Source organism: Ascaphus truei, chromosome 10 (assembly GCF_040206685.1).
Source record: "Ascaphus truei isolate aAscTru1 chromosome 10, aAscTru1.hap1, whole genome shotgun sequence".
Lineage (NCBI taxonomy): Eukaryota > Metazoa > Chordata > Amphibia > Anura > Ascaphidae > Ascaphus > Ascaphus truei.
In genome coordinates, this window is record NC_134492.1 from 36,915,116 (window position 1) to 36,927,615 (window position 12,500).

General features: G+C 39.6%; 2 protein-coding genes across 11 annotated transcripts in view; one reads left to right on the forward strand and one right to left on the reverse strand.

Annotated features, from left to right (window-relative positions):
• RALGPS2 (Ral GEF with PH domain and SH3 binding motif 2) overlaps window positions 1–12,500 on the reverse strand; it is a 139,898-nt gene that overhangs the window by 30,283 nt on the left and 97,115 nt on the right. For all 8 annotated transcript variants that reach the window (XM_075616600.1, XM_075616601.1, XM_075616599.1 and 5 more), the window contains 2 exons: window positions 5,884–6,021; window positions 5,202–5,292 (listed from right to left, as the gene is read on the reverse strand). In XM_075616600.1, coding sequence (XP_075472715.1) covers window positions 5,202–5,292; window positions 5,884–6,021 — 229 coding nt within the window. The remainder of the gene's footprint in view (window positions 1–5,201; window positions 5,293–5,883; window positions 6,022–12,500) is intronic.
• Window positions 10,565–12,500, forward strand: part of ANGPTL1 (angiopoietin like 1) — a 26,865-nt gene continuing 24,929 nt past the window's right edge. Inside the window, exons 1-2 of one of the 3 annotated variants that reach the window (XM_075616609.1) lie at window positions 10,565–10,630; window positions 11,668–11,787. The gene's annotated coding sequence lies outside the window, so the exon portion shown is untranslated. Of the gene's footprint in view, window positions 10,631–11,491; window positions 11,788–12,500 lie in introns of all 3 variants that reach the window. The other 2 variants (XM_075616608.1, XM_075616611.1) reach the window with 2 other exon arrangements.

Below are 12,500 nucleotides of genomic sequence, written 5' to 3' on the forward strand. Positions count from 1 at the left end.
TTGTGCAGTGACTCCTATGAGCATGGAGGTTCCCGCAATAGTAATGTATAGCGCGATCCCTAGAGGAAAAAACATGCACATCGGGGGAAGCCTAAATGCATTGACGCGGATCAATATCCAGAGGCTGTACTGTTTGAATAAACAAACTTCCCGCGTGTGCAGGGAGGAATTGCAATTCCTCCCTGCACACGCGGGAAGTTTGTTTATTCAAACAGTACAGCCTCTGGATATTGATCCGCGTCAATGCATTTAGGCTTCCCCCGATGTGCATGTTTTTTCCTCTAGGGATCGCGCTATACATTACTATTGCGGGACCCTCCATGCTCATAGGAGTCACTGCACAACTCACCTGATAGACAGGCAGATCCTCGAACACATCGGCACTGATATAATCAGGATCAGTGCTGATCAGTGCTGATGTAGGGGACACTGCGATCATCAGCTAGACCGGTTCCCCACTTCACACTCTGTGCACACGATTGCTCTAACTCCTAGTGAGGGGGGAGGGGGTGATTCTGGGGCTCTGACCTCACTTTATTATTAATCCCCTGTGTACCCCACCTCAGTACTAGCCGTTGGTGCAGGCAAGTACCTGTATTTAAATTTTGCTGAGTAGCTTCTCAGCTGTCTATGTGCCTACATTAACCCATACAGTCAGCGCTACTATTACAATACCCACGCTACACTGTGGAGGTTGCTCATACATTAGCCTCCACCTATTGTGCTCAATCTGACCCTGTTATGATAAGGGTGATTACTCCTGAGTGCAAAGTAGTTTTGTGTGGCAGCTTAGCATTATTGTGCCTAGACTGTTAGGGGTACTGCACAAACATTAGAGTACAGCAGATATCACCATCACCCCACTTTCAGTATTAGAGGTGTTTTGGTGATTTTCTATAGCTGCTTTAAGCTCATTAACACCACACTATCGATCTCAGTTCTTGCCTAATAGTCTGCACCTAAGAGAACAAGCAATTTTTATCCCCAATAGAGATTTAGCTCTTATAGTGCTGGTGAATTTACACAGAAACCAGTGCAATCTCCAATTTAGGGGGGGGGGGAGATATCTATAGGTCTAACTAAGCGCAGTACATGCCATTTCACTATGAGTGTATCTTTTTAGAGTGCACTATACGTCTAGATACACTCTATTAGAGATAGTCAATCCGGTGGGCTCTCTTTGGCTCCGTTCCTATATTTTAGGAGGCTATAATTCATAGCATCTGATCTCTAGTACCAATCAGGGATCATACCATATCCACCCACCTATACTAGGGTGGGTCACTAAAGGATACAGTCACGTGCTGTTCTATACAGTATTTAATTACGTTTTAACACCCTATTTTGTATTCATAGTTATTAATAAAGTATTTTAAATTTATCACTATACATTTTGTTGTGAATGAGTGCTATAAGACTGGGTTCTTTTTCTCCAATAGATACTCTTGGTTAGCTTCCTATGAACATTAAGTGGACAAGGTTATGATCAGCCATAACAAAAGCCACATGACACCTATTCTCCCATGAGGCAAGGAGTATATTGCTGCCCATTTATCTCATGCAGGGTCTAATATAGTGAATAATTCTCATAATACTGTACCAAAACTACTATGCAATACATGGAAAAGTTATACAATCTGCTACTGTCCATTAAAAATGGGACTTTCGTGTACTCTCGAGTCAATAAACTTTGTATTAACGGCATCTTTGCTTGTACCCTATGTCGCCACTGGGTTAAAAAAGGGCTACAAAACTGCCAATGCTCTTCAACAGCAATTCCATTGGTCAGTACACTATGCAGTGTGTGGCACAGGGAATACAGTGGCAAGTTAACCATTTGGCACTATAGAACAGATTGCAAAACTAGTCTGGTAGTAATGATCTAATTTAAACTTGTATTGTATATGTGGAGTGTAATTTTATTTTTGTATTTATTTTTTGTATGTTCATTTTGAGAACATTTCAAAATAATCTGTTGACTGTTTAGAAATTTATGAGCTGTAGGCTCATCAACCGGTTTGAATGAATACAGAGCCGGGGAAAGAGATGCTGCAGATAGAAAAGCTCCCATCTGGTCCTGATACACATCTGGCTTGCTCACCTGTCTCAAGTCATTAAGCTTTAGACACGCAGTTCCTTTTACAATGTCCAGAACGCTATAATTTGATTTATTTGCATATATTTCCCACACAATGCATATACACTTTATCGTGATATTGAGCAAAAAATCCAGCGCAGTTTTCTACATTCAGAGAAATAGGATTTTAAAATGTTATTTGGAAAACGTAAAAAATAAATAAAAAAAAGTCTGTCAATTTAGGGACGTACTTTTTTCAATCCGTGATCATGCCAATCGTGGCATTTCTGCAGCATCCTTTCAGTTATACCTTAATAAAAGCAGTGGGTATTAATAAATACTCCATGGTATTTTGCTATGCTGTAGAATATTTTTTAAACTAAAAATGTGCAAAGCGGTTACATTTGTTTTTGGTTTATATTAAATTATTTTCCCCTGTAGTTCTACTTCATACAAGCCCTTTCGAAGGCAATAACAGAAATGTATAAGGGAATGAGGTGTGAAATGTATGTAAACGGTTATGAAAGGGGAAATAAAAAACATTTACAAACAAGCACTTTCACTCTATTCCAACTTCACAATATGATAGCAACTTTAAAGATTTGCATTTACTAAGCTTAGAATGATCATCCAAAAAAACAAAGCAGTTGTGGACAACATGCAGTGTCTGGGAAGTCCACATACTAATCATTAGCTGCTTAAAATGTGTTACAACTTCAATACAGTTTCCTTTGAACAGAGGTATGTTGTTCAATCTTTTATAGCTCTGTATTTCAATTATGAATATGGAATTTTAATATGTAATTCTGCCAAAAAGGCACGAGGACCTTTTTGGTTTCTGTTTTTATTAAATTAGGTTGCTCAAAAAGGAAATAAACTTAAGCTACAGCAAAACCGAGGAATGCTAATGATTTCTTCCCATGCAGTAAATATTAGTTGAGTATGTGCTATTTAAACTCATTCAGATGGTGGCAAAGACCATGTTCTTTCTCAATAAAAACAAAGAATCAAGCTGCTCAGATTAGAGAATATATGCATAATGGTACTAATGGATATGGTAAAGCACTACCTGAATTATCTAGAAAGCAGGAGCACCTCTACATTTCAATTTAGAAATGTACTATTTCAAAAAGCATTTCCACAATGTCTAGCAAATTTGGAATGTCTTTAAACCAAGCACATTTCCACTACTTTCAAATCACTCCCCACAACCTAGATACAATAACTACACAATGCAGCAAGTCTCTACTTTTAACACAAATTGTGCCCGTAATGTATTGCCTGGCACATTGCGCCTGTCTCTATATTCCTAAATGCTCAAAAGGCAAAGAATTGAAATACAATTTTGATGCTCAGTACTAGGTAATAAATAGATCTGCACTACAACTATTGTGTACCACTACCATGTAGCTACTGTACATGTGCTGTGTAACCCACTGATGATGGAACGGAAGGGAAGGACTCCTTCTCCTAATATCCCACTTAGTAACAGATGGCGTACTTCGCTCCACAGGAGTACAGAACACGATCTCCTTAGAAAGACTATCAGTGTCTTTTGGATGTAGCTACTACGTTATAGGGCCCCTGAAGTGCCAGACCCCATGACTTAGTAGCTACGTCCATAAGGCACCCAAAGGGTTAAATGGGGGATAAAAGAAGGCATGAATGCTTGAGGTTGAAGACCCTTACCTTGAAGTGGAAATACTATGAGACAAATTGCTGCATGGAACAGCCTTCAAACAGAATAACCCTGTGTTGGTAGGATGAATTAAAGGTGCCCCCTTGTGACCCTCGCAAGTCACTTAAAATAAGATTGTAAGCTAAAACGGCAGAAGTGGCCTGGTTTTAAGGATATCCCTGCTTCAGCACAGGTGGATCAATCAGTGGCTCAGCCATTGACTGCCACTGATTGAGCCATCTGTGCTGAAGCAGAGATGAGCTTAAATCATGACCCATTGGTGGCACTTGGGGACTGGAGTTGACAACTCGTGCTCTACGGGGCAGGAACTCCTATTGCCTGAAAAATTATATGTAGATCGCTGCATACCCAGTCAGTGTTATGCAATAAAAATGACTATTAGATGAAACATAGGATTTTACTAGAAGGTTTGGAAAATTGTCAGATTAGGTGAGTGAAAGCGTCCTTATCTGCTGCCAAATGTCTGAAGCCTGGCTCAACTAACAGTGCCAGCTCCTCGTGATCTTTATCTCGCAGTACATCAGGGCACCCAATTTAGACTGCAAGCCAAAACATTTGTACAGTAAAACATTACAAACTACATTTCCTAAACAGAGTAAACATGCTCACCTTAAAATATCAACTAATACATTACAGATCACTATATGTTTAGGACATTTAAAAATATACGTGCGCTCAGATGTTTGTAGTTTAATAATAATAAAAAAAAGGCAACTAAATATAAACTGGGATTTTTTTTGCAAGGCATATTCTCCTACAGTAGATGGTAAACAAGCTGGGATTTTATCATGCGTGTATTCCTATGATGAGATGGAGCATTAACATAACAATCCATGCAATATTATACTTGTTTTTTTTTTTAAATAAATCAGTTCTGTAGTATTAGATAATACTTACTACACTTTTTTTTATTTAACTCAATGCCATTTTTAATTCGTTTTAATATACACAGCATCCTTTGGTTTGTACAGCAGGTAACGCACTTCCCCAGAAGATATTTGCAACACTTTCCTGTTTGTAATAATTGGTAGCCAATATTCCCAGCAGTTTAAACTGCAAACTGTAACAATACATAATATTACCGTAGTGATATAAGAATACATTGTAGCTGCTGAGCTACACTGACTGAAGGATTGATTGAAACTGAAAAGCTGCCATTTAGTGAACCCTGGGGAAGCAGGGTCTTTGCTGATCAATCACAGGAAAATGAATTGGTCAGCGGCTTAGGTAATTTGTTTCAATAAAGGTAATCAAAGACTGCCTATATTAAAGTGCTGTGTGGACTGCCTCTTTAAAGCACTCAATTCATAACAAACACACAATCAGGTGTACTTCAAAAGAGGCATGGACATAATAATCTACAATACAGACTGGTACAGTAGGTGACACAAAGAGCATGGCAGAATGACGAGGCTTTTCACTTACGCATAATTGTCGTCCTCTACAAACTTTTGGAGCTCCTCAATGTACCGCACTGAGTTTAGGTATTTCTGCACATGAGGCAGGACAAGGATATCTGGGCAAACATACACAAACATGAATGTGATAACTGTAATGTGGTTTTAGAGAAAGGATACAATGCTATTCATGTAAATCAATTCCACTTAAGAGGCTTGTAAAGCAAGAAGCACAAATAAATATATTCTTTATGGCAATCCAAACGGGCATTGTTTTTTGCAATTTGAATTTATTTATTTTTTAACATGGGATTGAAGCAGAGGGTCTGTGGAGTTGAACCCCATAATTTCAGCTCTGGGGACCCCCTGCTTACAAAGATACTTGCCTCCGTAGAAGGTGCCCACTAGCAGGGATCACGTAATGGCAGCTTTTCAAAGTTCCCCTGTCCTGCGGGCCAATAAGAGATCGTGATGTCATCCGGTGTGGCTTCCTATTGGCCCACATGACGCGGGAGCATTAAAAAGCCGCGAGATACCGGCACCCCCTACGGAGGCAAGTGTCTCTGGAAGCAGGGGTCCCCGGAGCCGAACTTAATATTTGCACACAAAAAAAGCCAGCTTGGATTACTCCTTTAAGGGGCTTGCACAGCTTCACCTGTACACTCCCAATCCCAACGACCAGTACGCTCTCCCAACACACCAATACTCACCATATTCGCAGGATTGCTGTAGGTCAGAGATAATCCTCAGTATGTTATTCATCAGGTTAGATCTCTGCTCATTTTCTAGGATACTGCCAGTAGATGGGTATGCAGAGTCTATGTATGTGAGGTCCGACAGGTAAATACCTGCAGCGAGAAAAAAGCCCTTAAAGTGAGTAGAGATGTTATTGAATACTTATATACAGGACATGCAACACAGTTTAATCCTGTTATAGCAGGTCTTCATGATTGATAATATGCGTATACAAATTTAAAGGGCAATGACATGTAATTTTGTTATCTTTTCATACAGTTCTAACAAAATTATTATTTGTAGTAACGAAAGCCACATTTTATGTTTGATACACTCTGAAAATAAACATGAAATAGAAAATATGGGACAATAACTCCATACTCCAGAAAGGCAAGACTTTGCATACCCCGAGCAGACAAATCAAAAGACCTTTACTGGACCCTACAATAAGTACAGCTACTTCTATCCCCCATGTATCACCCCTACAGTCCCCCAGCCTCACCAAAACACCAAATGTAAAAAGCATTGTGTGCAAGACGTATGTTTTATTTTTAGGTTGTTTTTTTTAGCGAGAAAAAGCTTTGAACTTAAAGAGTATAGAGATATTCAATACATTAAAAGTGCTTCTTTTTTAAGGGTATCATTATTTAATGTAAACCGAATGCCTGCAGCACCGTAAAGATATTTCTTACCCAAGCTTTTTAAGTGATTATGAGCAGAAGTTAATTAAGTCCACTTAAATACGATTAACCAAAATCAGCATGATGGGATGACATATCCCAGAGTACAACAGTATGATATACAGGGGCGACAAAAAGTTTGTGAACCACTCGGTATTTTCACATAATTTCAAACCTAAAATATTATTAGATCTTAATCTAAATCCTAATAGATATAGATAAAATAAACAAATGACACAGAAACATGATACTTTTTCAACATTTATCTACAAATGATTCAACATTCAATATCCATGTATGAAAAAGTATGTGAACTTTTAGATTCAGTACCTGGTGGCGCCCCCTTGAGCAGCAATGACTTCAACTAAGCTTCTCCTGTAACTGCTGGCCAGTCTCTCACATCGGTTTTGAGGAATTTTGGCACATTCCTCCTTACAGAACTGCTTCAACTCAGTAACATTTGAGGGCATCCTTGCATGGACAGCTCGCTTCATTCAGGTCCTGCCATATTTTGATGGGGTTCAGGTCCGGACTTTGACTAGCCCATTCTATTTCTTCTTCTGCAGCTATTCTTCTTTAGATCTGATTGTATGTTTAGGATTATTGTCTTGCTGCATGACTCACTTCCACTTTGGCTTCAGCGCACGGACGGGTGGCCTTACATTCTCCTCTAAAATCTTCTTGTACGATGCAGAAGTCAAGGTTGTGCCAATGAGGGCAAGCTGTCCAGGTCCTGAGGCAGCAAAGCAGTCCCAAACCATCACACTCCCATCACCAAGCTTGTTGATCGTGATGTTCTACTGTTCGAACGCAGTTCTTGGTTTTCGCCCAACAACATTCTCATTGAGTACAAAAAGTTTTACCTTTGACTTGTCAAAGAGACAAAAAAAGTTTGCGCACCCCTGCTTTAAAAAAACAGGCCTGGTCAGGAATTTAACTGGCCATAAAAACAATTCTTGTATTTTGAAGACCATTTGTAACCAACATCAACCCCTCATGCGCTAGATTGCTTAAAATACTTAATTTTTGCCATATTCATTACAAGTCTCTTAATGACATTGTTGCAATTTAAAGAATCTTATCCGAGAAGCTCTAGATAAAGCAGCTTCTCGAATAAGGCCAAACCAGCTCTCTGCATTCTGGTATGGTGAAGCAAGCGAGAACAAACAGCGGAGGCTTCCATGTGAACTTTCTAACCTTTTTACATTAAAAAAAAATTAGAATGAAAGTTGAAATCAATATTTCTCCTCCAACTACTGGAGTATTTCACAAGTAAGTTGGTCACCAGAATAGAAAAAAACTGTAGAAGGAGCGGCTCATTGAGTTTGAAGGGGAACCTGGTTCAATTCCCAGTGTTGGCTCCTTGTGACCTTGGGCAAATCACTTTATCTCCCAGTGACCCAGGGACCAAAAACATAGATTTGCAAGTTCCACTGGGCAGGGACCTGTGCCTGCAAAATGTCTCTGTAAAGCGCTGTGTAAAACTAGCAGCGCTACACAAGAACATGCTATTATTATTATTATTGTAGAAGAAATTAAAACAAATTTATAGAAAATCTTAAACCAGGTTGAGCGGAACCAAAACTTAGGGCTTGTTTGTTTTTTTTAAAGATAAATTAAGATTGTACGACTAGTAGTCGCAGCCTCCAGAGTCACAAAATGTCATGTTTGTACAACAGGGGCCCATTGGAAGCTGACCACAAGTCTCCCCGTCCTATACAACATGTGGTTAATCAACAGCGGAAATATACTCGGAGTCCTGTTTCCTCCAAGCAATTTTCTGGCTGCCTTCTCAATCAATACGTCCTTTACTGTAGTTTTAAGATGAATTAAACAGATGATGTGAAGCCCAGAAAACATAGATAGCCTTGCCTGGGAACAGAGAGCGAGCTAGTGGTGTGGAAAACGGGTTTAAAGCATGTTTGTATGTAGATTAGCCTCATCATTTATTCTGCTATAAAGCTTAGAGGGGCCGTGCAGCAGCGAAAAGGTTAATACATCATATCCAACAGACTCTACGGAATATGGTCCACTTCCAAGTGGTACTTTGGGGGTTCTCAGACAGAGTAATACCGTATTCGAGGCCGCTCCTTTTTTTGCAACGTGAGTGAGAATTCTACAAGGAGATTAAAGTAGTCTTCAGAACGTCATACAAGTTTTAATTATGACAGGCACCACCACCACCACCACCACCCCCCTCCCCAAAAGAAACTAGGTCCTAGGTCAGTGGTTCCCAACCTTTTTTTGGTTAAGGAGCCCTACGTGAAATTCTGAGGAACCCCAACCCTCTTTAATAGCGTGTCTGATCAGATGCATTGTAAATTTGTCTGTATTTGGTACAATTTTAAAATGACCTTAAAATTACCGAAAACCCTTTAGGGATGCCCGTGGAACCCTACGGTTCCTAGGAACCCTGATTGAAAAACACTGTCCTAAGTAGACAACATAAATAGATTGAGAAGGGACGTCATGGATAAAAAAATAAAAAAGCAAATGTCAACACACTGCATTGCAAAACATCACAATATAATTACAGTACCACTAGCGTCCACAAAGCTCTGTGTGAGGTCAGAGTCAGTTGCCCATTACTACTTTTTACATGAGGATTACATGTCATTTTGAGATGGAAAACAATGACTGGCACCAGATCACGGTAATGTGGTTTAAACAAACAGATTTTGTTGGTGAATGGTTTGCGCCAAGGAACAGATGTTAAGGCAACGGACAGCACAGAGAAAATCTAAATTGAGTCTCAAATGGGTCCTCTAAATCAAGGTGGGTTCCATGCACTTAAAAAACAAACAAAAAAAAAACAAACAAACAAAAACAACCACACACAATCCTATATTTGAGGAAGGGGGGGAGGGGAGACACGTTTTCTGAAAGTACAACATTTTCGGATTTCAGTATATATATCGATATCGAGATCGAGATCTATATATATATATTTTACAAACGGACATTTATTTACTGCTGGGGGATATATCGCTGAGCCTCTGGATTTGCTAGTAATTAACTACATTCTTTGAGTACTGAGGAAAAGGCGATTAAATGTTCTTTTTGACAGGAAAAGTTATTTTATTTATGCATTTTTTTCTTAAAGCAGCGGTTCGCACTGGCCATTATTTATTTGTGGTTGGGGGTGGTGGGGGGAGGGGGGTTCAACCTGTACCAGGGGGGTGGGAGGAGTGGAGGGGGGAGGGAAGGGATCTAATAGAACATATAAATGTCCCCGGCTCCAGAGATCACATCCTTGTGGTAAGAACATTTCCTACTAACAAAAAATAGCTTCTTGGTCATGCTAGACTAGGAGCAGCCAACAGAGCGGTGGCATCGTTGCAACGTCAGACAACATTTGTGACATGGGTGGCCAAATGTAATTTGTGTCACAACCGACAAAAAAACCACAAATATTTTGGATACTGGGAGGTTCTCAAAGATCGGGGGACCATGGATGAGCTTCAGGGGACCACCCCAAGTCAGGAAAAAATGCAATACAAGCAACAGCAGATCCACCTTAAAAACATATAGTTCTCTGTGGAAACAAAATATCCATCGATAGAATTAAAAATGACACAGACTGGCATGTTAAACTTAAGGCAACCAACAGTGTTCCCCAACAATCATGCATTGCAACCATTCCACGTAATAGCTGTACCGAAGGTTATTACCAATTACAAACCATAAAAATAAACATTTCAGAAATGGCAACCGACCCAGGTTGCATGTGAAAAACACAGACCGTATTCATTACTTTAACCCTTTCTGTGCTCTAGGGACTAAACCTTTAAAATATGATTGAAATCAGATGCAATTTAAGAAACGCTAGCTTATAGTCACCTAATAACTGGCCCTTATTTTATTCACATGTAGAGGACAAAGGGCCAAAGGGACCCCAGCATGGTTTGAATCTCAGGTTACATAGACTTTAATGAGGAGACATATTACATAAGGCAGCTAACCCTCCCTATCTAAACAAGGATATAATGCAGAACATATTCTGCTTAGCACAGAGCTCCGGCAAGGGGAGAACGGGACGGAGGTAAGTCTGTTATTTCTTGTTAAAATACAAATAGAACTTTTTAACTGTACAACGCTAAATAAAGGTGTGAAGTGTACATAAGTAAGACTACCTTATAGCACCAAACAAATATTCCGATTTCCTTTTTAACGCGGCTGCTTTAAGAAATGCCACATGTGCCTATCGCATGAAAATGAGAGCCGGCAGGACCAGAGAAAAAGGAGGCTTCCAGGAGTGTCTCGTTCTCTTGCATGAACAGTCATGTCCTATGCTTAACCATTGACCACATAGCTATTCTGACGGCAACACATCTCACAAGATGGGTTATTTAAATCTATTCTTACTGAAGCAATCCGCTCATTCAAGAATGACAAGTGCTGGTCTTAACTGCCAAACACTCTTCAAATTGCCCCACAAGCCAACAGTAAAACCCTGTGATATCTGGTTGGGCAACTCAAAACCAACACGGTTGGTCAGCCAGAAGTTTTGGAGCAACTGAATATTTTTGAAGGTGTAGGGTATCAGTGTAAAAAGATCTGCAATTATACTTTACACTGCAGCATGCTAATCTGGAGGAATAACAATTTCCAAATCTTTCAACAATTAAATGCTGTTTCACCAACTCTTCAGTCAGTGGTGAAGTAGTTACATAGGCAATGCATTATTCTGTGCCACGGGTCTCATTTGTTTTAACCGGCTATTAGAATCCCAAGAGCAAAACCCTCCTTATGTCCAACCACCTATTCCAAGGAGGAGCTACAAAGTCCCTTGGCTTAAAACTCACAAGGTGGGTTGAACTTACAAGTTTATGATACATTGATGAACTAAGTGTGTTGTAAAAAAAACCAATTGGTTAAAACTAGTTTTCTGCATGCGTTCAAGACCTCAGGAACGCCAGCTGGCTGGATTTCCACAGCCTGTGTGACAGCTAAAGCATTCCAGCTTCCTAAAACCCCAGCTCTGGGGCTGCCATGAAGGGCTCTGCATTTTCTCCAAAGACTCTTGAAGAGAGATAGCTGGAAAACCTTGCATTCAACTTGGATCCTTCGGTTCCATAGGGTAAAAAGATGCAGCAAGCAACTCGAGAGGTTTGAGACACAGTGCTGCAGAATCGGGAGGGAGGATTTTTTTTTGCCTAAACAGAAGTAAAACCGATTTGAACAGACGCCACTGAAAAGGTTGGTTTTACACAATTGTTTTATATTTTTTCCTAGCTCAAAATGTGCATAAGCAAAAACATTAGTTCACTAGAAAGCAGATAAATTGCTCAGATGTTTGGCACATGGACACATCTGGAAACCATTAACCCCTTCACTGATGGGATCAAAACACTGGCAGCAAAGGGCTTAATGGAAAAAACTCCTAGGAAAAGTTATATAGGAACGCCATTTACTCAGCCGGATATAAGAAGGCGGATATAACTGGACAGTTCTTAGATATTTAGACAAATGTAAAACAAATGTCAGTGTGAAGGAGGACAACTAGGTGGGAACCTACTTGAGGACAGTCTTGTCAATCTTGATGACATGACAACTAAATATACAGATGTAGTGTGGGTGAAGATGCAGTGTGGGTGAAGAGAGGGATCCACAAACACACACTTCAAATATTGTTTGGTACACAAATGTTAGTCTACATAAAACCTAGAGAAAACTACATATTTTGTTGTCATTTTGTCAGAAATACATAATTATAGCAATTTAGATTGCTGTTTTAACACCTTGACAACTTGAGCGAGATCCGTGATGTGGATACAATGAACAGATATTTCTTCACTTCTAACCAACATATTACAAAGATCCATAGGTTTTGTGAAGGTTTCCGACTTGAAACTGTGAAAAATATTTTACAAATGTGTATTGTGTCTTCTTACAGTATCATGCAAAATACT